Here is a 22547-nt window from a genome sequence, read left to right as displayed (position 1 = left end):
TTTGAATGGCAGCAGCGGCAGTGGTTACGCGCGCACCAGGCGCGCGCACGGTCTCCATGGTGAAGCGGGGGAGGGGTGGCCCTCAGTAAGTGGCAGCGACTGATGTCGCTGGTGCCCGCGGTGGCAGATCCGATCCGCCTGGCAGAGCACGCGGGGCCATGTCCCGGGGGTGCTGCACCCACCTCCTGTGGGATGTGAAGAAAAGGAGTTTGGGCCTGGAGGAGCCGGGCCTGCTGCGGAGACGGTATCTAGGTGAGGGAAGAGCGGGGGCAGGAGGGCGGGGTCGGGGGCGCCGGGACGCGGCGGCCCTTGTAGTCGATTCCCTCGCGCGCCGAAGGTCGGGATCGATCCTTTTGACGGCGAGCCGTCGGGACCTTGGTAGTGCAGCGTCTTTTCTGACCGTCAGCCCTTCTGCTTTAGAGCGGCGCCGTGTACATTTGAATGCCGAAGCGGGGAACAAGCGGTCGGACGCCCAGGGTGGTGGGTAAAAACGGCTAGAAAGCCTCGACTGACCTAGCTCTCCTGCGCCCTCCGTGCCCCCTTGCCCTTAGCCCGTTCCCGCGGCGAGTCTTGGGAAAGAAAACCATCTCTTCCCAACACGAAACGTCAAACTTGCGGTTTTCCTCTGGTTGCCTTTTAATATCCCATTCTTCGGCACATGTTGCACTTGGCCGTGGAGCAAGTCGAAATTAATTGAACGGAGTTCAGTTTCATTAAGTAGCAACTGGACTCTGTGGGCTCTGCTCTTCTTTCCCGTCCGCTGCCCTGTTCAAGATACACTGTAGTACCGAAGAAATCACAACGAGGTTTAGTGTCGTTTGCTGCCTTCCATTAGCGTGAGCTCAGGATGCACATATAAGCCTTGGAAACATTTAACTCAAACGTGAGGAGGTTCTGGCTTTCATGGACTTTGGGATTTCTCCCCCCCCCCCCAAAAAAAAATGAAGTGTGAATCGTTCCAGAATAATCAATCATAAAGATACGATAACAACTTCATTTCGATGCAGAATGGGTGCATTTTTTTCTCCCAAAGTTGAGCTAATCTTCAGCGGGCCTTAAATATGCTAGGCAGTAAAATAAAATCAAATAGTTATCTTTTAATGTTTATTAATACAGAAAAACAATGTAGCACTAATTTTTCTGTGTGTTCTATGTATGGTTAGGGACTTTCTCAAACTTCGTAAGAAAAAAAAATACTTTTAATCAATATCTGGGTGATAGCCATAATATTTTTTTTTCAACTAATAACTTTTTGTTTTTAAAACTTCTTTGTGGCTTTGCTGTAGTTATATTAAAGTCTTGTACTTTAGATACTAGAATATAATTTATTAAAAGACTGATATTTGGTAGACAAAATGTAATAGAGTTGCACACGTGATTTACCTGTTTACATACAGGTGTATATTTGATTCCTCCCAAATTAGTTTTAGTATGTACTAGTCTAATAAAAATGAATACCCTCTTCAAAAAACGAGTGTGGGAATAATTTTTCTGAGTACTGAATTTTATTAAAATGTAAAAATTTTAAGAGCTGCAGAAAAGATGTTATTTTCAGAGTTATTTTCATTTCTACAGGCTGCTCTCCCAATACTCTTTTCCAAAAGTATTAATCATATCTGTCAAACTTGGTCTAGAAATCTACTAGAGCAAATTGTGGCTGTTTCTTCTGGAAGCTGCTTTAAAAAACAAACAAACCAGATAATGATTCCTTCTCTTCCATGTGAATTAGATCACTTAATATTATGCAGAATTACAAGCTCATTGCCATCAGTACATGATTAAATAGGTGAACATTTATGTATATAACAGGGTTTAATTATTATGGCACATTAATATCAACAAAAATGGATATTAAAAGCTAAATGTCTAAAGAAGAAAAGCCAATTCTAGAAAAAATCAGGCAGATAAGAAATGAGACACAATCTTGTTCTTCCTCCAAATACTATTTTGTCTTGCATAAAAATAAATGCATTTTGATAAGTTTCCTCAAATTCATTTCAAGAGTAGTCTTCCAATTGCATCCCAGTTACAGGGAGTGATATGGTGATAGTTTGGAGGATCATGGCATGCTTATTGTTTAAATATTTTATCTGAATGTGTAAGTTTAAGATGGGAACAACTATATATTTTAGATATGCTAGACATAGAATCCCCAATTAACTCTATAGCCAGCTATTTTCTTTTTTTTTATTGCTTAGCTTTACTTAGTATAGCTTGCTATTTCTTACTCTTTTTCTGCACTTTGTAAAATGATGCTTATCTTGAAAGAAATTGAGTAATGTCTTGTATGTATATAATGTAATAAAGTACTAGGCCACTGACTGACTGCCCACCATCCATTTCTGTTTGGTCCAGATGAATATTTCAGTCAATGCAGTGTCTAAGACTGGGCGATGGTTTTTCAACTCTTGGAATTCTTCCCTTATTGTTATGAAGAGATAAACTAAAACATGTCAAATTGACTTGTTCACATTCAGAACAAATTGGCTTTTCTCTTAAAGACCTTCAAATTCTTGAGATACTGATATTAGCTAGTTTCAAAGATCAGTTGTAGTTTTTGTTTTCAGTTAAAATACTGGGACCCTATTCAGAGTTGTTCAGAACCATTTAGATTCGGGCAGCATATAAATAATAATACTAAAATGAATATGATTGGAACAAGTTTGTTGCTATTTGTTGCTGCTTAATGTTTTAGCTATTTTACACTTGTTTTTTTTCTATTGTATGAGTGATCCTCATAATATTTCTATGAAGTGACATAACAGTAAGTGGTTAAAAGGTGTTTCAGTAAACATGTATGACCAAAGATAGATTGAAAAGGTATAGAGAAAACATTGTAAACATGGTAACATAAGGATTGCAGACTTATTTTTGTCAGGACTGTTGCATCCATTCAAACGAAACATTCTTAATTTGATTTATTATTTTAATTTATATGCCACATTTCTGATCATAAAACCATTTGAAGTTGTTCATGGTAAGAACAACATACACAGATGCAAACAATATGAGGTAAAATGTATACAGTAAAATATAAAAAAATTGCATTTTCTTTCTACTGCCACATATGAAACACCTGTTCAGCATCTAAAGCATGAAACATTTGTGCATGCTCTCAAACATCAGATAAAAAACTAATCTTAGAATACCCTCTCGTAGGAAAGCAAAGAATATTTTCTTTGTATTGCAATAATTTTTGATAACATTTACATTTGATAACATTAACATTTTGGTTTATTTATAACTAATAGATTATGATGCATCACATTTTTTGAGATAAAACTGGATATAAATAGGGTAGTTTTAGAGTATTGTTTATTGTGCTACTAAAATATACAAGTTTTAAACTGTTTTAAAGCTGAAATGATTGAGGCATAAATTTTGACATGTTAAGGAATGGAAGTATTAAATATAGTCAATGTTTCTCTTAAAATGTAAACTCTTACAGTTCAATAGTGGTATATAAACATTTAAAATGAAGCAGATATTAAAGCAAATTAAAAATTGGATATAAAATTTGGAATAATAAATTATTCCAGTTAATGTATATCTTAATCTTTATTGAACAAGACAAGCACCAACTACTTCAAATATTATATTCTCTCTCCCTCCCTCCATCTAGCTAGCTAGCTATGGAGAGAGAGAGAGAGAGATTATATGTAGCACATTTTTCATATACTTGAGTGACCAGGTGCAATAGATTATATGAACCCATCTATATACTATCCAAGTCCAAGTTTAATGTAGAAAGTATTTTTTTTAATTCAGCCAGTGATTCTGGATCACCATGAATTAACTAATTTAAGAGAATACGTAAACATGTTGTTGCTGGGGAAGTGACTTTATAAAAACATAAGGAACTATTTAAAATACATTTTAAAAATAACTAAAACCTCAACCGTTATTGTCAGAATATTAATTTCATGGCAGTATTTCAGTATTTGATACAGGTTTATAGTCACAGAATTCCTTTTTAAAGTTACAGCTTTAGTTTGAAAGTAGCTCTCCAATGCTGCTTGAAAAAGTTTATGAGTCTTCTGAGAGGTTTTGCTGAACATTGCATTTCTTACTGGATGACACAACTATTTGTTCAGCACACTTGGGATTTGATTAGATTCTAATACAGTTTTGCTTTCTCATATCTACAAGCACTTCATGTGCAGTTGATAGACAACAAAATATATTGGAATATTTTTTAGGGTTTCAGTAATTGTTTTTCTTTAATATAAATGACTGAATTATTTATCATTCAAAATAACTTTCTGCCACTGATATATAAAAGCTTTATCCAGTAATAGTCATTTGAAAGTAATACCATGCCAAATTCTGCAGATTCTTTTAAATCTGTTTTTCTGTGTTGCAGACTCAGGAACACAGAGAACAGGCAGGGAATGCCATGAGCTAGTGTTCTCCTTCATCTGCCTAAAAGGAGAGCTCAAAACATAATTCAACAACAACTTTACAATTTGTAGCTATTTAGGACCTTGTGAAAGTAGTGGGAAACACATCTTTTTACATGTTTTCTTGGAAAAATATCCCTGGGAAGGTCTAACAGATTGGATAGAATTTTCATATGGGTATAGCTTTTAGTTACAACTTCTCAGATCAGTTATCCATTGACTGACAGAGCTTTAAATGCCAACTCAAATCTTATGATCAGAAATGAAATAAATTTAAAGTACTGGGAATATCCCCAGGAATTACGCTTTTCTGTAGAAGCACAGCATAAACTTTGCCTCTGTTTTTCTGCACATTGAGACAGTTGCATGAATCTGAAGAAAGTCAAAACAGCCCAGTTCCATTTTAAAGTATCAAATACAGATTGCATTTTTCAGTTTACCAACTGAACAATCAAACCTTTCAGCAGTTACTTTGAAGATGGACTCCAAGAATAGCAGAATTGATTTTGGAATGGTGCAAAGGTCATGTATGAAATGGTTTTGAGTTTATGGGTGATAGTAATTGAATGAGTATCTAATTTTAACTCTGTATATAATCAGGAACAATTTGAAAAGGGTAGAAAGGTGAAAGAAAGTTCTATTTTGAGAAAGAGATGACTGTGCATGTCCAGAAAATTATTCAGGCTGCTTCTCATTCTGTTAGTAAACCCCTGAATGACTGTACCACTACCGGGTCCTGTAACTGAATGCTAGAGAGGATAAACATATACAAATCCTCCTCCCACTGACACAAAGCACTTTATCTTTGATTTTATTTTTCTATATAGAAGGATTTTAAAAAGAATACAAAAAAAATTCAACCAAGTGAGTGTTGTATTGTCAGAGTCACACTTTATGAGGGCTCAGTTTTTGTAATTTGCTTCCTATAAAAATAATCTCTTGAGTTTATGCAGTTGTTTTGTAAATAAACTGAAACATGAGAAATCAGTATATTTTTTTAAAAAAGTAAAAGTTATGCAAGCACGCTACATTATTGTAATAGTGGAAATAACTATTTACTTGCAAGTTAATATTTTAAATCTTGTCTGCTGTTCTAACACTGTTTACTTCAGTTGAACATTCAAGTATGTGTAACATTATCATTGACTAAGCAGTAAGGGTTATATTTAGCTATGTACTCATTTGCTGCGTCGTATGTTTGAAAGTCCAATAAAGATTGCAATATTGCTATAGACAAAATTGCTTTTCCTTACACAATAACATAGTGATCATATGACAGCAAAGTGCATCTCAACTATTAAAATTAAAATAGATGGTAAGAATTACTTTAAATTGATTAATTATGTTAAGCTTTTAAAAATAGTAATTTAATAGTTGAAGTTTAATAATTTTGTCAATCAAGAAAACAAGGTCAGAATTGTCAGTTGCCAATATAGCTTCTTCTTAAAATATGAATTTTCTTGGGAATATTTTTGGTTGAGCAGAGCTGCTTTTTAATGAACAAAACAATATATAATGATTCCTTGTATTGAAGAAATTAAGAAATACAGCAACTGGAATCACATTATTTTGTAAGATATACTGAAACTTACTTATGCCCACAAATTGTGATATACTTTCATCTGAAACTTCTTGCTTTAATTCCAGAATTACTGTTCAATAAAACAAAATGAGGTATGGAATCAATTGCCGAAGGCAAATAAGTTCTTTAATTACAACAATTGTAGAAGAAAAATATAGATAGTATAGAATTAATATTTTTAAAACAGTGATGTTTGCAAGAAATACTGAAAAAGTGATGTGGAGTGTTAAGTCCAGCAGTAATAATAGTTTTTTTTTTATGCACCAGTAACTAGATGCAGTCTAATAAGACAACAAATGTAAAGCCTCTATAGCTGAACAGCTCATAACATTTAAAACTTGTTAGAATCAGCATCTAAATAACCATAGCTATCCATATATAGAATTAGTGCTTAAATCAGCTTTACTGGTAAGAATACTAATGAAATATAAGCTATATTTGTAATGCACTGTGGTACGCTCTTGTGAGATGGGTGTCCGTATAAATATGATAAATAAATACATAAAAATATTTTCTGGAAGTAGGAAAAGAAGGGACTAATATGCCATCTTTGATAGATAAAATCATATTTACATAGTGATGTGTAAACAATGAAAACTTAAAGAGAGAATATTAGAATTTAATCATTATGCCTACTCTGATCTAACGCAAGAATTAGATAACAAGGAATCTTGAAAATTCTTATATGATCTATTTTTTAAAATAAATTGATGTAATTTACACCAGAACGTAGATATGTTTTGCATTCTACATTCCTGGATTTTGCATTATAGTATGTACAATTATAAAAAATATGTAAAAACATTATAGATGATTTTATACTGACTATAATGGCACCATTTCAGTTATGAAGTAATTTGTATTTCCCTAATTATCTTCCAAGTTTGTTCAAGCACTTATAGACTAGTTTCATGTTCTTCAAACTAAATAGCAGGTAGGCTTCTTTTTGTATGTAATTAAATCTCTAGAGTTCAAAAATAAAAAGTTTTCACTTGGCAGACCTAAAATGCACTGGATCAGTCCTAGCAATGACATTTTTTGGGCAGTGATCACAACAATGTGCTCAAAGTAGAATGTGACACTTGACTTGCATTTGGGGTAGTGAGAGTAAGCTTGTTACAGTATTGGCAATTCCTCTATTTACAATGTTTATATCTTTATATCCTTTATAAACTAGAAAGAATACTGCCCTAATCTATAATTAATTTGTACACATTCATGGAAGAAAACTTATGTGAGAATTGACTTCTCTTATCCATTAAATATCTAGACCTGTATTCATATCATTTCCTTAGCTGACCTCTTGCCTAAATTTGCCTACATTCATTCTGAATACATATACTGTATATTACTGGATTGGAAAATAGTATTTTTTATTTTTCTTATATTTATTGTTATTATTTATTTATTTATTTATTTTTCCATTAGTATTAGTGTTTTTTAAAAATTCCACACTAGGTATTTGATTATCATTGCAGTTAACGTTCCCCTTAAAAGCAATTCACTCTTCCAGAAGTGTTCATTTTTGCTCTCACAGATGAAGGTAATAAAGTATGTTGGGATGTACTACTCCTCAAGGAAAAGTCATCATAGTAAACCTTCATATTCTGAGGGCAAGTGGTGAAATTTACTCAAATTTGGGGACAGTTGAGTATTACCTTTGACATACTATATGTAATGGTAGAGTATATATTTCTGACTAAATGCTTGTTGAATAACTCTTTGCCTGCTTGACTGATTGGGCTGAATAAATGCTTATCTATTGTCTAGGAAATCAAATTCCCAATGTCTAAATATTGATGTTTAATAATCTTGGGTCTACATGCAATGCAATACCTCTACAGAAAATTGAGAGCCATGGCGTTTTTCACCTGTTGTTTGTAAATATTAAGATATGACAGTTAATCTTCTGGTATTTTTTTCCCCAGGGAGAAGAGAATTTATCCAAAGATTAAAACTTGAAGCAACATTGAATGTGCATGATGGCTGTGTAAGTGATTTCTTGTTTCTTTTAAAATTTTAAACACTTTAAAAATTCTCATTTAAAATTGGAACTGACTATACCCTTGCAAACCTCCCTCCAGATAAGAATATGAGGGGCAGATTTGTAGAGTAGGCAAGGATTTTCAGAGTAAAAAGTACTCTGTTATTTAAAAGTGTTCATTGCACAAATGGACAAGCACAGTAGCATGCAACCTTGGTTAATTTAATAAGATAATTGCAAATAATTTCATATAGTGAAAGAAAGGCTTTGTTTGGAAATGAACATTCTATTTTCTTTCCCATCTCTTCCCTCTTGGCCTCCTGGCACCATATAGCTCCTGCTCCCCCTGTCACCCTGCACTTTGTTCATCCTGCTGGCCCTATCCGCCCATGTTCCTTTTGGCCTGCTGCCTTGCACTTGCTGCTCCTCCTGCCTTGTGTTCATTGACTCTACCATCCTGCACTCTGTTTGCCCTGCTGGCCTGCCATCTTTGCCACCTGCAGTCCACTTATCCTGTTGGCCTTGATGTTCTGTGCCCACCGGCTCTGCTGCACTGCATTGCAAGATTGGGAGAACATGCAGGCAGGTTGGGGAAGAAGACCTAGTGCAGCCAGCTGCTGCTTCACACATGCCCAGGCCAGGCATGTCTTGCCAGCAGAGGGAGGAAGATGGTGAAAGTTGGCTGGGCATGGCAGGGTCTGCAAAGTAGAGGCTGGCAGAGATGGCTGTGGCTTTGCACTTGATGCTGGGGTGGCTGGCTGAGGTGCAAGGCTTGAGACAACATTTTACAATGGTGGCAGAAATAGCACTAGGACTAAGTAGAGACATGGGACGATGATGGCTGCTTTCCCCCCTCTGGAAATCCATTCCTACTCCCACACTATTCAAGGGGTGTTCACCCCAAATTGTATAGCTAAACATCTGTAGAGATTCTCAGTCATCCAGGTCATAGTTGCTTTTTCAGGAGGCAACTGGATTTTCTTGTTTTCCCTTCTTATCCAAGAAGATTTTTGAATGAGAAGCGAAATGTCTTCAAAGAAAAAAACAGAAAGTCCAGTTGCCACATGAGCTGGATGATTGAGAATCTCCTAGACAATATAGACCAGGCTAAATCTAAAATACTAGGGAGTTCCTGAAAACTTTGCAGTCAGACAAATCATCGATCAGTAGACACAAAGAGATAAAGCACATTTACATACCATCCAAAAGGGACAGTAAAAAGCTAAGAAGAAAAGAAAAAGATCACAACACATTCTCTTTAGCAATCAACACCCAGATAAGTATGGATTAATATAAGTCAAACAATCAAGCAGTAAACAATATCCTATTCAAGGAACTATCAAAGAGAAAACCACACCTCCACCAACATTGGCAGGGCAAGCTATTTTATGGAAACGGAGCAAACCCTACAATAACAAGCACTTATGATGTTGCCAAGTTAATGATATGTCTGAGAGCAAAGCCCAAAAAGCAACAAGGATTCCACAATTCAACCATGGGCTACATATTTTCTATTGGAAACAATATTTCCATATTTCCTAGGTCTAGTTTATTCCACACTTAAAGCATGTTCAGCTAAATCTTTTTTTCACATTTAAATTAGGATTTTGTTTGTTCATTTATATTGGGAATTGATTATTAATCTTGACAGGATTCATCTTTGGAGTGGTATTATTTTTGGTGGCTTCGGTTTTCAGAAAAATAGGCTTGTTAATAATGTGAGGCCAAACCAAGGATTTTGCAATACTTTATTTATTAATCATTAATATTTTGCTGTGGCTAAATTAAATACTTTAAACATTTTTATATGTAATTTTTAAAACTCCTCAAGATTAATGTAGCTACTAAATATTTATTCACAGGTGAATACAATATGCTGGAATGATACAGGAGAATATATTCTATCTGGATCTGATGATACTAATCTTGTAATTACTAATCCATATAGTAGAAAGGTAAGATAGCCAATTGTTTTTCTTCATTCTTCTGGTTCAAATATAAATACATGTTTTTATAATATATGTTATATAATATTATAATATCATGTATCCTATATGTTTTCAAAATATTTTATAATGATTGATGCAAAACCCATTAAGTCCACCAATCTCACAAAAACACAGGAAAGATCATATGAATTTTTCCTATTTCTTTTCTACTACTCCCAGTCATGCTATCATGTAAGTATTGTATTAATGCAATGGTCAGATTCTTCTATAGCTGTGAAATTAATTGGCTGATTTGGAGACTCAACATATCGGAATCAATTATAAAAATAAAGTGGCATCATAATTAAGTGATTTTGGTGGATGGATGGGGTGATGATAGAAAAGGTAGACATGAATTATCATTCTCCATCCTTTGTGTAGCCTAATAAAATGTTAATCTTGTTTCCTAGGTATTAACAACCATTCGCTCAGGACACAGGGCAAATATTTTTAGTGCAAAATTTTTACCATGCACCAATGATAAGCAAATAATATCCTGTTCTGGAGATGGGGTCATTTTTTATACTAATGTTGAACAAGATGCTGAAACTAATAGACAGTGCCAATTTACTTGCCACTATGGAACTACATATGAGGTACTACAATATAATACTGTATTACTATAAAGACTTGAGCATTAATTAAATACTTATGCAAATTGTGATCATTAACTGGAACTTCAGTGACTTGCAAATATAACAGACCAACGAATATAAATACTTCAAAATCTATTTTCAGTCTATTATTGAATGAATACATCAAATTCAATCTCTGCCAAAAATGCTTCAAATGCTACTCCTTATTTTCTGATTATATAATTCAATACCAAATTCAATCTCTTATATTAACTATTAATTATATGTTGATTTATTTTCATTATATAAGAAGATTATATAGGTACAGTTTTTGCAATTTTGGGATCATATCCTCAGTTTTTTAAGGCAACTATTGCTGCCATTTTTAATTCTACTTATGTTTACTTTGTAGATCATGACAGTCCCAAATGATCCCTATACATTTTTGTCTTGTGGAGAAGATGGTACTGTAAGATGGTTTGATACAAGAATCAGGACAAGTTGTACAAAAGAAGACTGTAAAGATGTAAGAGAAATTTGTTAAAAATGTGAAGTATCACATTAAGTTCAGAACTTGATTTACTTGGTGCTGGCAATAGAAATTCTGGAAAGGAGTCCAAGATATATAACCAAGTTATGTAAAAATGTAAATTATAATCTGTATTTATGTCTGGTCTAACAGAACCTAAACTCTTACTGAACAGGGAAAAACTGTTATTGGTGAAAGAAGTATATGGATTTAGTTTCACATTTAATAAATTATTTGATTTTTTGCAATTTTTTTCAGGAGTGCCCTTTACTAATATAAATAGAACATAAGATTTACTTAGAATGGAAATAGATAACTAACACTTAATTTGATAAAATAGAGTATATAATACTTATTTTTAAAATAAATATGCTGATTAAAGGAGTCAGGTATGATTTCAGTCTTCTTTACTTCTACACATTATCAGTTTTGCATTTTTATATTTAGCTATTTATTTACTTGTGCCCTAATTGTCTTGATATTTATATCCAATTCTTTGTATGTAAAACCAATTTACTCAGCTTTTCTAAAGTAAGTTATGCAATACCTGCCTCCTTTCATATATTTTCTAGTCTTTTTCTTTTCAAGAAAATCTAAACATAGAAAGATAATGATGATTGGAAATTGCTATATTTTGATATTTTGAAAGGCTCTCAAAACCTGGTTATGTTGTCAGCCCTAGGGTGCCCAGGGAAATGGAAACTTTCTTAGATATCTTGATTGTTGAGGTGGACAATTTATTGTTCCTTGACCTACGGTTTGTGTATTTTTACATTTATCAATATGTATTTTTATATTTTATATCTGTTGTTTTTACATTTCTGGGTTTTATCTGTTTTTTTTTCCTGCCACCCATAGTCATTTTTGGTGAGATGGGTGGCTGTATAAATTTGTTTAATAAATTACACATACACACACACACACTGTTTTTGTGATCTGTTCTTGGTCTGGGAACTGTATTCTTGTCTGCTTTTTAATGATTAAAATATTTTTTGATGAGAGGCAGACTTAGTTTGTCTTAAATTAATCATCCCAAATTCATTTGTATTGTAGTCATAGATGAGATAATACAATATTTGTGTGAGCTTTTCAGATAAATGCAGTATTTCCTCTTTTTTGTTTTAGGATATTTTAATCAATTGTAGGAGAGCTGCCACATCTGTAGCCATCTGCCCACCAATACCATATTACCTTGCAGTTGGCTGTTCTGATAGTTCAGTAAGAATATATGATCGACGTATGCTTGGCACAAGAGCAACAGGTACGATGATGCAAGTATGATTTGTGTGTGTGTGTGTGTATGTATGTTATAATATATGTGTGTGTGTGTGTGTGTGTTTTCTTAAGTTTTTGCGGGTACGTGTGTGTGTGTGTGTGTTTTCTTAAGTTTTTGCGGGTACTTACATGTATGGTATTCAGCTTTGTTCGGGTATTTTCCCGTATAAGATTGAGACTATCTTGCCGACGTTTCGATGAGGTCCCACTCGCCATCTTCAGGCTGGTGCTTTCGGCTTCGTGCTTGTGCTTGTGCAAGCAAAGCATGATTGGAGCTGCCATCTCTCTATAAATACTGGTGGGGAGGTGTGGTGTGCTGGCTCTGTTGTAAGCAGGCTGGTTGGCTGTGTTGTTATTTCTTGATTGGTTGATGGAGTTGATGTTTGCATATTGGCTGGCTTTTTCGTAAGAACCTGTGTGGCTAGGTGCTGGCTGTATGTCTATCAGCCTCCTGTGTTGTAACGACCTGGGTAATGGGCTGTGTGATGACCTTCTGAGTTCTATTGTTGTGACATCTGGAAAGTAGCCCTTATCAACAAACAAGTCCCAGCCACGAAAACCAACACCGGACCCAAAACAACACATGACACCACCAGTCTCCCTCACCAGACTCAAACCCAGGCCCATTCCATAGACGAAGGGCGGCCACCATCCAGAAACCAGACCACAGCTGCATCACCAGCTGCCACACACCCCGACCCCCAAACCAAGCAAACTGACACACGCCATGAACACATAGCCAGACGTCAAACTCGGACCCAAACCAAAACCCGGTACATTACATCACACCCACCCACTCAGGATATCACATCACGGAACTCAGGAGGTTACACCACAAAACCTCAGGATGTTACAACACAGCCAACAACCCAGGAGATTACAGCACAAGACCCAGGAGATCACAACAATAGAACTCAGAAGGTCATCACACAGTCCATTACCCAGGTCGTTACAACACAGGAGATTACAGCACAAGACCCAGGATGTCACAACAATAAAACTCAGAAGATCATCAAACAGCCCATTACTCAGGTCGTTACAACACAGGAGGCTGATAGACATACAGCCAGCACCTTAGCCACACAGGTTCTTACGAAAAAGCCAGCCAATCTGCAAATATCAACTCCATCAACCAATCAAGAAATAACAACACAGCCAACCAGCCTGCTTCCAACAGAGCCAGCACACCACACCTCCCCACCAGTATTTATAGAGAGACAGCAGCTCCGATCATGCTTTGCTCGCACAAACACGAAGCCGAAAGCACCAGCCTGAAGATGGCGAGTGGGACCTCGTCGAAACGTTGGCAAGATACTCTCAATCTTACACGGGAAAAGACCCGAACACGCCAAGACCTATATACCTGTACCCGTGAAAATCTACGAATATGTATGTATGTATGTATGTATGTATGTATGTATGTATGTATGACTGAGATACAGTATATTGGATGTGAATTTCCAATGAATTTATGTAATGCAAAATATTTTATCCGCTCTGTTTGTTTTTATTCATAACAACTCATAATATTCAGAATACTACTCTTTTAAATGACTCCCAAAGTCTGTTAAAGTTCTTCTCAGTATTTTCTTGCAATGTGGACTGAAAAGTATTGACATTCTGTTTATTTAAATGGGATTTGTGCACCCTATCTAGCAAAATAAAATTCAATAGTGAAGAAAGTTAAGTTCTACATTTAGACAAGAAAAACCAGGTATAGTATAGATGGCTCAATAGTAGTAACTGGGATCTTGGAGTCCGAGTGAACAATCACTTAAATATGAGCCAGCAGTGAGCTGTATCTGCCAAAAAAAGCTAATGCAGTCCTAGGCTGCATTACAGAAGGATAGAATCAAGATGACGTGAAATGTTAATACTACTTTATAACGCCTTGGTAAGACCACATTTGGAATACTGCATCCAGTTTTAGTCACCATATTATAAAAAAGATGTTGAGACTCTGGAAAAAGTACAGAGAAGAGCAACAAATATGATTAGGGGACTAGAGGCTAAAACATATAAAGAATGGTTGTTAGAATTGGGTTTGTCTAGTTTAATGAAAAGAAGGACTAGGGATGACATGATAGCAGTGCTCCAATATCTCAGGGGCTTCCACAAAGAATACGGAATCGATCTATTCTCCAAGGCACCTGAAGGCAGGACAAGAAGCATTTGATAGAAATAATCAAGCAGAGAAAAACTAAGAACTAAGGGGAAATTTCCTGACAGAACAATTAATCAGTGGAACCACTTGCCTCCAGAAGTTGTGAATGCTCCAACACTGGAAGTTTTTAAGAAGAGATGGGATTATTTGTCTAAAATAGTATAGGGTTTCCTGCCTGAGCAGGGGGTTGGACTAGAAGACCTCCAAGTTCTCTTCCAACTCTGTTTTTCTGTATTCTGTATTCAGCCTAGTATTATTTTATGCCTTCATTCAGCTGGCTTTCCACTAATTTCCAAGCTAATTTTTGAACTCCAAAGAAAATACAGCTTTTTGGTTTGATATAAAAGAGAATAGCTCAAGGAAGAAATTGCATGCCCATCAACAATATTTTTTTGAGCTTCATGAGAAATAAATGTAGAAATATTTTTTTAAAAAAACTGGTTTTAGTTGTTGTTTCATGGTTTAAATACTAAAGGTGATGGTTCTGTTAATTTAAAAAAAAATTAGGGCAGTTTTAGAGCAAATATGGGGTTTTACTTGATTTTGCCTTGTTTTGGTTTTTGGTTTTTGTTTTCTACAATTGCTAATTTTTAAATATAGTTTCCTTCCACTTTGAGATGGAAAACACAGAAAACTAATTTAAACTAAGAAATAGACTTTATGCATTAAATTTATTTTATATATTTTATAAATAACCTCCTATTTTATTTATTAATTTGTTACAGATACTTTATACCATCCAACAGAATGTGACTTCTTGCAGTGGCATGTCCAAATTAATGACCTGAAGCTATGGAGGGAAATATTTTGGAGGCCATTGCAATCATGAAGAAGTCAAAGATTGCAGTGTACAAAATAATTTAATATGAAAAAGAAGGAAAGCTAGATTTTAGGGTTTTTGGGGAAGATGATTGAAAGGGCCTTCTGGGGGATTATTATTAAGTTTGAGTGGATATTTAGATATTTATTGATTGATCTGATTGATCAACCAATTGAACTGTAATCAATCTTATTTTGTTTTACTGATCTTGAGTTCATTTTACTCTATACTACCACTGATAGGAAGAAAATTTTGAACGTCATTTTTGCTTGCTTATCCATGACCAAATCATGAGCAAATGCATTTTTATTACAAACAGACCTGGCTTTTACTCAGTGGAGCCTGAGGCTGAGGTCACGGACAATCTTCCAAAACCATGAACAGGCTAGAAGATGAGACTTGAACTAAATTCCCTGAAACAGTTCACTGAGTGATTCCTGACATATCTTTCCTGGCCCATCAAATCTAAATTTGCCCAACTTGTCAACAAATTACAAAACCCTATAATAGTTGGTTCTTCAGATTTCTCCTGTTGCTTTGTTGTGTTTCTGGTGAGAAACTGCTCCTTTGAGATAATTAAAAAGGGTTTTATTTTTCTTGCAAGCTGCATATTTTTTCAGTAAAAGTTTCTTCATAACAGATGAAGAATTTCAGCCATTTTTGTATATGCTGTTTAGCATTTGAGCAATGGAGAACATTTTCAGCTGTTTTTCCCCCCTCCATATAGGTAATTATGCAGGCAGGGGTACTACAGGATTGGTGGCACGTTTTGTTCCTCCTCATCTTAATAATAAATCCTGTAGGGTAACATCTCTCTGCTACAGTGAAGATGGACAAGAAATTCTTGTGAGCTATTCTTCAGACTACATATACCTATTTGATCCTAAGGATGATACAGCTAGAGAATTGAAAGTTCCTTCTGCAGAAGAGCGAAGAGAAGAGGTAAGCTTTTCATAGTGCTGATTTGATGTCAAGATAATCAGCTGCATTTTAAAAAATGAAATATTTAATCAATGATCAATGTCAGATAGGTAGTTTTGTTAGAGATTCTGACACAATCATATTAAAGAAAACCCATAAACAAAAATATTGGCTACAATTTCAGTATTAGAAGAAAACATATTAGAAGAAAGTAAGTTTGTTTAAGCATTTAAATGGCTGCCCAACTATGTAACTTTGGGCAGCATATAAGAAAATATGCAAATAGATGTGCTGTTTCTTGTTTTTGAAATTCTGATGTTTCCTTTCTGAACTATACATTTTAAATTTGCTATGAACAATTGCAACACTGAATGATTCAACCTATGCTGGATTACAGTCTGATACTGTAGTTTTGATATAAGGAAGTTTACTGACTATCAAGTATAGCACTTTGCTACCTATATTTTTTTCATTTAAATGATTTTTTATTGCTGTGTTTTGTTATTTTCTCTTATTTTCTCTTGCATAAATTCTCTTTATGCAAAAACAACAAAAGGAAGCTATTATGGAATTTATGCTAGAAAGTTAATTTGTACCAAAGGTTTAAAAACATCGCAAATTTCTTGCCAAAACTGTTTGAGTTTTCCGTCAGCATCTTCTTCTTTTTTTGGCTCTCACATATTTACCATCATGTTGTATGGTCATTTTAATTGTGCGTCTCATCTCCCGCTTAATCCCATACTTGCAATCACTACTACCATTACTATGGAGACAAAAGAGCTGTCAACATGTTGTCCAACCCCTTACACAAAAGGAAAAGAATCTGTGGCATATGAAAGAAATTTGGGCAAACTATATTGGGCCAAAGCTGGTAAACAAACTTTTAACCTGGGTAACTCTACATTGTGCAATATACCCCCCCTCCAAAAAGAAAAAGCTTAACAAAAGTTTTAGTATTAAAATGCATTTGGTCTCTCTGTCATGATAACCACACACATTAGAAATCTACTGGTAGAAAACATGGAGAAGATATTTCACTATATATTGAATTTGAGACAAGAAGAAAAAAAACATGCTTGAATAATTTAGTGCTTAAGAATGACACTATGAGCATATTCATCAATGCATTTGAGTTACAAATTTGACATTGTACCCTGCAACCCCCTTTTTTCTTTTGTTCATAGGTTTTATGAACAAAACATAGGAAACATAGATCTAACATTAAGCAAGGGAAGTTTACATTCGATAAATATTCATAGGGCAGGTGTTATTTATAACAATATTGCTTGCTATTTAGAAAATGACTACAATGATTCATATCCATTATCTATGAATTTGACAATTGCAACATACTGTACTGGTAGTCCTCAAACAGTTGTATTCATTTAATTACCATTACAATGGCACTGAAAAAAGTGACATGACCGTTTTTCACTTCCAACTTTTGCAGCATCCTGAGGGCCACATGATCAAAATTTGGATGCTTCGCAACTGGCATGTATTTATGATGGTTGCAGTATCCCAGGATCATGTGATCAACTTTTGCAACCTGCTGACAAGCAAAGTCAATGGGGAAGCCAGATTCACTTAACAAGATGTTACTAACGTAACAACTGCAGTGAATCACTTCACAACTTTAGTAAGAAAAGTCATAACATGGGGCAAAACTCACCTAACAACTATCTTGCTTAACAACAGAAATTGTGGGCTCAATTATGGTCATAAATCGAGGACTACCTATATTTGAGTCTTCCTGTGCAGAACACTTAGAAATTATAGTGGAACAGAATGCATCTGTCCATTTCCTGATGGGTAAGAGCAGCTTTAACAAGCACTGCATTGATATAAATAGGATTCTGAACGAAATTCAAAGTTCAGATCTTAATCTGTAAGAGCATATAAACAGTGTTTTTGAAAGGATGCTTTGGGTTCCTTCTCATGAGAGGTAAGGTTGGAACTCAGTAGACAGACCTATGTAGTTGTCCCATTATTAAGGAACAGTTTGCCCTGGATATCCAACTGATCCCCACATTTTGAATGTCAGAAACGGAATAAATTTGCGTTTATTCTGTGAGACAGTTGGAAACTAAATAAGGTTTAGGTTCGCTTTGTTGTTGTTTTGGTGTTTTTAGTTTTTACATTTTATATGTGTTCCAGTTGTTTTTATTCAATATATTTTGAATTGGTATTACATGGTTTGAATTGTTTGGGCTGAATTGTTTGCTTTATATAAACCCACTAAAGTCTGTTGATATGACAATAAACAAACATTCGTAACAAACAGAAGATGAGTTATGACAGGTTCGCTTTTCTTATTTTAAAGCACAACAGACAATCCTATTTTTTAGCTGATTATTAGAGCTATGTACACATTTGAAAATTATTCAGAAGGAGTATTTGAACTTTCCACACAAACTTTAAAAAGGGAGGTTGCTTTAATGAATAGTAAGAGTGCTGTGTTTATTCAAGGTTTAAAGTACATCTTGGTTTTGAAGCAAATAGCACTATGCTATCACACAAGCAAAATAAATTCTGAATTGTTTATTATTAAATCATAGGCAAATTGCAACTTCGCTTAAGACATTTCTGGTTTTTGGCATATCATTTTTTGCCCATATCATATAATGTTTCTATAGAGTACGTTGTGTCTTTTAAATAGAAAATTAATTTTTTTTAATGGTAAGCAGTATCCTCTGGGTAAGAGAGAGATTGAGGGAAGGGAGCATATAATACTATAGCCAGATTTCTATTTTTACTAAATATTAATCTGAATAGTTCCACAGCTCGCTCACTGTTTTCAACTGTTTTCACTATGTGTATCTGTACCTTATGGCATTTTTTTTATCTGAGGAAAGATTGAAAAGGCATCTATGCTATGGCATAGATTTAGCCAACATGGTCTTCTTTTGATGATTTTAAATATAATGCCATAAATACCAACTAATAGTTAAAAATTGGGGATTCTGAAAGTTAAAAAAATGTGCATCAGTTTGTTGTTATTCCTGGACACTGATAATAGAGAGAAAAAGGTTATTAAAAATATCACTCATCATTCTCAACCTCTTCCAGATATCTAAAGTAGTCCATTTATATATAATGACTATTGGTTTTCTACCTTTCTTCCTAAACCAAATTATGGTTGCAGCTTTGTCCATGCTGATAAAATAAGATAATAATAGTGTAAGAATTTTAACTTTATCTCATATTTTTAACTAAATAGAATAGAACATTTGCATCTATAATTTCCCTGCTTTTTTTCTTTAGTTACGGCAGCCTCCTGTCAAACGTTTGCGATTAAGAGGAGATTGGTCAGATACTGGACCAAGAGCAAGGCCAGAAAGTGAAAGAGAAAGAGAAGGTACTAAATTTCTATATTTATATTTATACTAATTTTTATTCAAACTTTGCTTAGTTATATGTATAATGATGTTAAAATTTTAGACATGGTAGAAATGTCTATCTCTAATTGTAGATAATGACCACGTTTAGACAATTATCCATGACTTCATAAACTATGTTTTTTCAGGCTGCAGACAAATTGTTTTTTGTTCTTCTCTTCTATCAAGCATCAGGTCTGATGCAGAAATGTTACTTTATGTTAAGCCAATCTTCCCCATTATAACTAAGTTGGGAAAGTCTAGTGAGAAGAATTTGATTTTCTGAATTTTTCCAAATCTATTCTGATAGATTGGGTACCCACTAAAGCAGTGGGGGGGGGGGGTAGTCATTGCTGGAAGAGTACAATCAGGAGATGTAGCAAAATCTCTGTTTATACACCATACTTGCAATTGATTCAAATTCAACTCAGAGTGACAATATTGTCAAATGCTTAAGTCCCCAAGTGTAAAGTCCTTTCAAAGTCATTCTAGCAGTAACTTTAATTTCTTCTCTCCACTTTATCCATTGTCTTCTGCATCTTCTGTTTCCTTTAACTCATTGTCAATCACTGCTTTCTTTCACACTTGAGTTTTAACTTGACTTTAATTCCCTAAAAGGAGCAGTCAGTTTTTATTTGATATAGAACTTCATTGATTGGAGATTCTCGTGATTCATTATACTCTTAGCAACTGTTTCCAGATCCATAATTCAAAATTATTGTTCTCTTTCTTTCTCAATGTCCAGCTTTCACAGCCAAGTGCTATCACTGAAAATTGCAATGAAAAATCCCATTACTTTAACTATCCTTATCTTTCTCCCTGAGATTAATCTTTTCTTTACATTTCCAGCAGATTTTCCTTTTTTTTTTTTTTTTTTGGTATTATTGACCCTAGCTTCCAATTTCACTTTTTCACCTTCAAATAAAGTTCATAACGCTTGTCAATTGCTATAATCTTTATCTTTTTAAGAACAGATTTCTCATGTTGTTTTTATTTTCACAATCAGCCTAACTTGACTTTCAATTAACAAGACTGTGTTAACTATCTACATATTCCAGTTACTGTTATGAGTTACTATTCAAATCAAAGTTGTCATCGCTTCTTGTTCTGTTTTTTCCTTTTTGTTTATTGTACAAATTCCTCAGGAAAATAATATTCTGGTACATCCTTTAGCTTTAGTATATTTCACCTTCTGCATGATCATTAAAACAAAGACTAAAAAAACCCTTATATCCTCTTGCTGACTTCATTGTGCTGCCTATCCTATGCCATTTTAGAAATCTGGTTGTTTTTTTCCTTTTTCTCAATATATAGCTGTAATCTTTTTTGTAAGGAAGTAAGTTAAAGTTTTGTGTGGAATTTTATACTGTGATTTGGTAATTTTTACATTTCACAATTTTACTATAGCTATAACTACCAATTAATCTTCTCTATACTCTAAAACCAGATAATGTTTTATATTTGTTGACATAGAACTATTTAACTGCCTGTTCTAAGTGGTTTTAAAAGCATTTCACCTGTGCTTGGTGCTTTTCTATTTGACAATACTCTACTTATTTTCTATCAGTTCCTGAATGTATTAGCATTCTGCAGATGTTTCTTATATTCTAATTCTTGTCTATTAGAGTTTCAGAATATTTTCCTTTAATACAATTTTCTTACTTACCGTATATACTCGAGTATAAGTCGAGTTTTTCAGCCCATTTTTTGTGCTGAAAAAATCCCCCTCGACTTATACTCGAGTCAGATTCCCCTCTGAAAAAAATAATGGTGTGGAGTCGCTGCCGCCGGAGCGGCCCCAGTCCCGCCGCCTCGGGAAGGGAAAGGCAAAGCGCTTTTGCTTTTCCCTTCCCGGCCGGGCTGTTGGGAGTCGCTGCCGCCGGCGCGACCTCAGTCCCGCCGCCTCGGGAAGGGGAAAGGCAAAGCGCTTTGCCTTTCCCTTCCCGGCCGGGCTGTCTGGAGTCGCAGTCCCGCCGCCTCGGGAAGGGAAGGCAAAGCGCTTTTTGCCTTTCCCTTCCCGGCCGGGGCTGTTGGGAGTCGCTGCCGCCGGCGCGACCTCAGTCCCGCCGCCTCGGGAAGGGAAAGGCAAAGCGCTTTTGCCTTTCCTTTCCCGTCCGCTGTCTGGGTCGCTGCGCGGAGCGACCTCAGTCCCGGCCTGGGAAGGGAAAGGCAAGCGCTTTTTGCCTTTCCCTTCCCGGCGGGCTGTTGGGAGTCGCTGCGCCGGCGACCTCAGTCCCGCCGCCTCGGGAAGGGAAGGCAAAGCGCTTTTGCCTTTCCCTTCCGGCCGGCTGTCTGGAGTCAGTCCGCTCGGGAAAGGAAAGGCAGCGCTTTTGCCTTCCCTTCCCGGCCGGGGCTGTCTGGAGTCGCTGCTGCCGGCGCGACCTCCCGCCGCCTCGGGAAGGGAAAGGCAAAGCGCTTTTTGCCTTTCCTTTCCCGTCCGGGCTGTCTGGAGTCGCTGCCGCCGCGCGACCTCAGTCCCGCCGCCTCGGGAAGGGAAAGGCAAGCGCTTTTGCCTTTCTCCCGGCCGGGCTGTCTGGAGTCGCTGCCGCCGGCGCGACCTCAGTCCCACCGCCTCGGGAAGGGAAAGGCAAGGCTTTTGCCTTTCCCTTCCCGCCGGGCTGTCGGGAGTCGCTGCCGCCGGCGCGACCTCAGTCCCGCCGCCTCGGGAAGGGAAAGGCACAGAGCTTTTTGCCTTTCCCAGCCCGGCCAGGGCTGTCGGGAGTCGCTGCCGCCGGCGCGACCTCAGTCCCGCGCCTCAGTCCCGGAAGGGAAAGGCCACGGCTTGAAGGCCGCCGCTGGAGCGAAGCTGCGCGCAGCCGCTGTGCTAGCATCGGATCGGGCGCGCCGGACGGTTCTGACCGATCCCGGCGTCGTCTGGCGCCCGCCCAGCACCGCGGAGCTCCCTGTACCGGGAGAAGGGAAAGACCCCCGG

At 36.2% G+C, this 22547-nt stretch overlaps 1 protein-coding gene across 13 annotated transcripts in view; it reads left to right on the top strand.

The window, feature by feature from the left end:
* Positions 1–61: 61 nt before the first annotated feature.
* The window catches only part of DCAF6 (DDB1 and CUL4 associated factor 6), a 54953-nt gene continuing 32467 nt past the window's right edge, over positions 62–22547 (top strand). For 8 of the 13 annotated variants that reach the window (XM_087966588.1, XM_087966587.1, XM_087966584.1 and 5 more), the window contains exons 1-8: positions 62–252; positions 7911–7972; positions 9829–9921; positions 10365–10550; positions 10942–11055; positions 12184–12319; positions 16045–16259; positions 19503–19596. In XM_087966588.1, the coding sequence (XP_087822714.1) occupies positions 159–252; positions 7911–7972; positions 9829–9921; positions 10365–10550; positions 10942–11055; positions 12184–12319; positions 16045–16259; positions 19503–19596 (994 nt within the window). In that variant the 5' untranslated portion in view covers positions 62–158. Of the gene's footprint in view, positions 253–5555; positions 5716–7910; positions 7973–9828; positions 9922–10364; positions 10551–10941; positions 11056–12183; positions 12320–16044; positions 16260–19502; positions 19597–22547 lie in introns of those variants that run through there. The other 5 variants (XM_087966589.1, XM_087966585.1, XM_087966583.1 and 2 more) reach the window with 2 other exon arrangements.

Source organism: Notechis scutatus, chromosome 5 (genome assembly GCF_049901735.1).
Source record: "Notechis scutatus isolate UNSWTSFEM ecotype Mainland chromosome 5, rNotScu1.2, whole genome shotgun sequence".
In the NCBI taxonomy this organism is placed as follows: domain Eukaryota; kingdom Metazoa; phylum Chordata; class Lepidosauria; order Squamata; family Elapidae; genus Notechis; species Notechis scutatus.
Note: the sequence above shows the minus strand (reverse complement) of the source record. Positions and strands in the feature narration are given on the sequence as shown.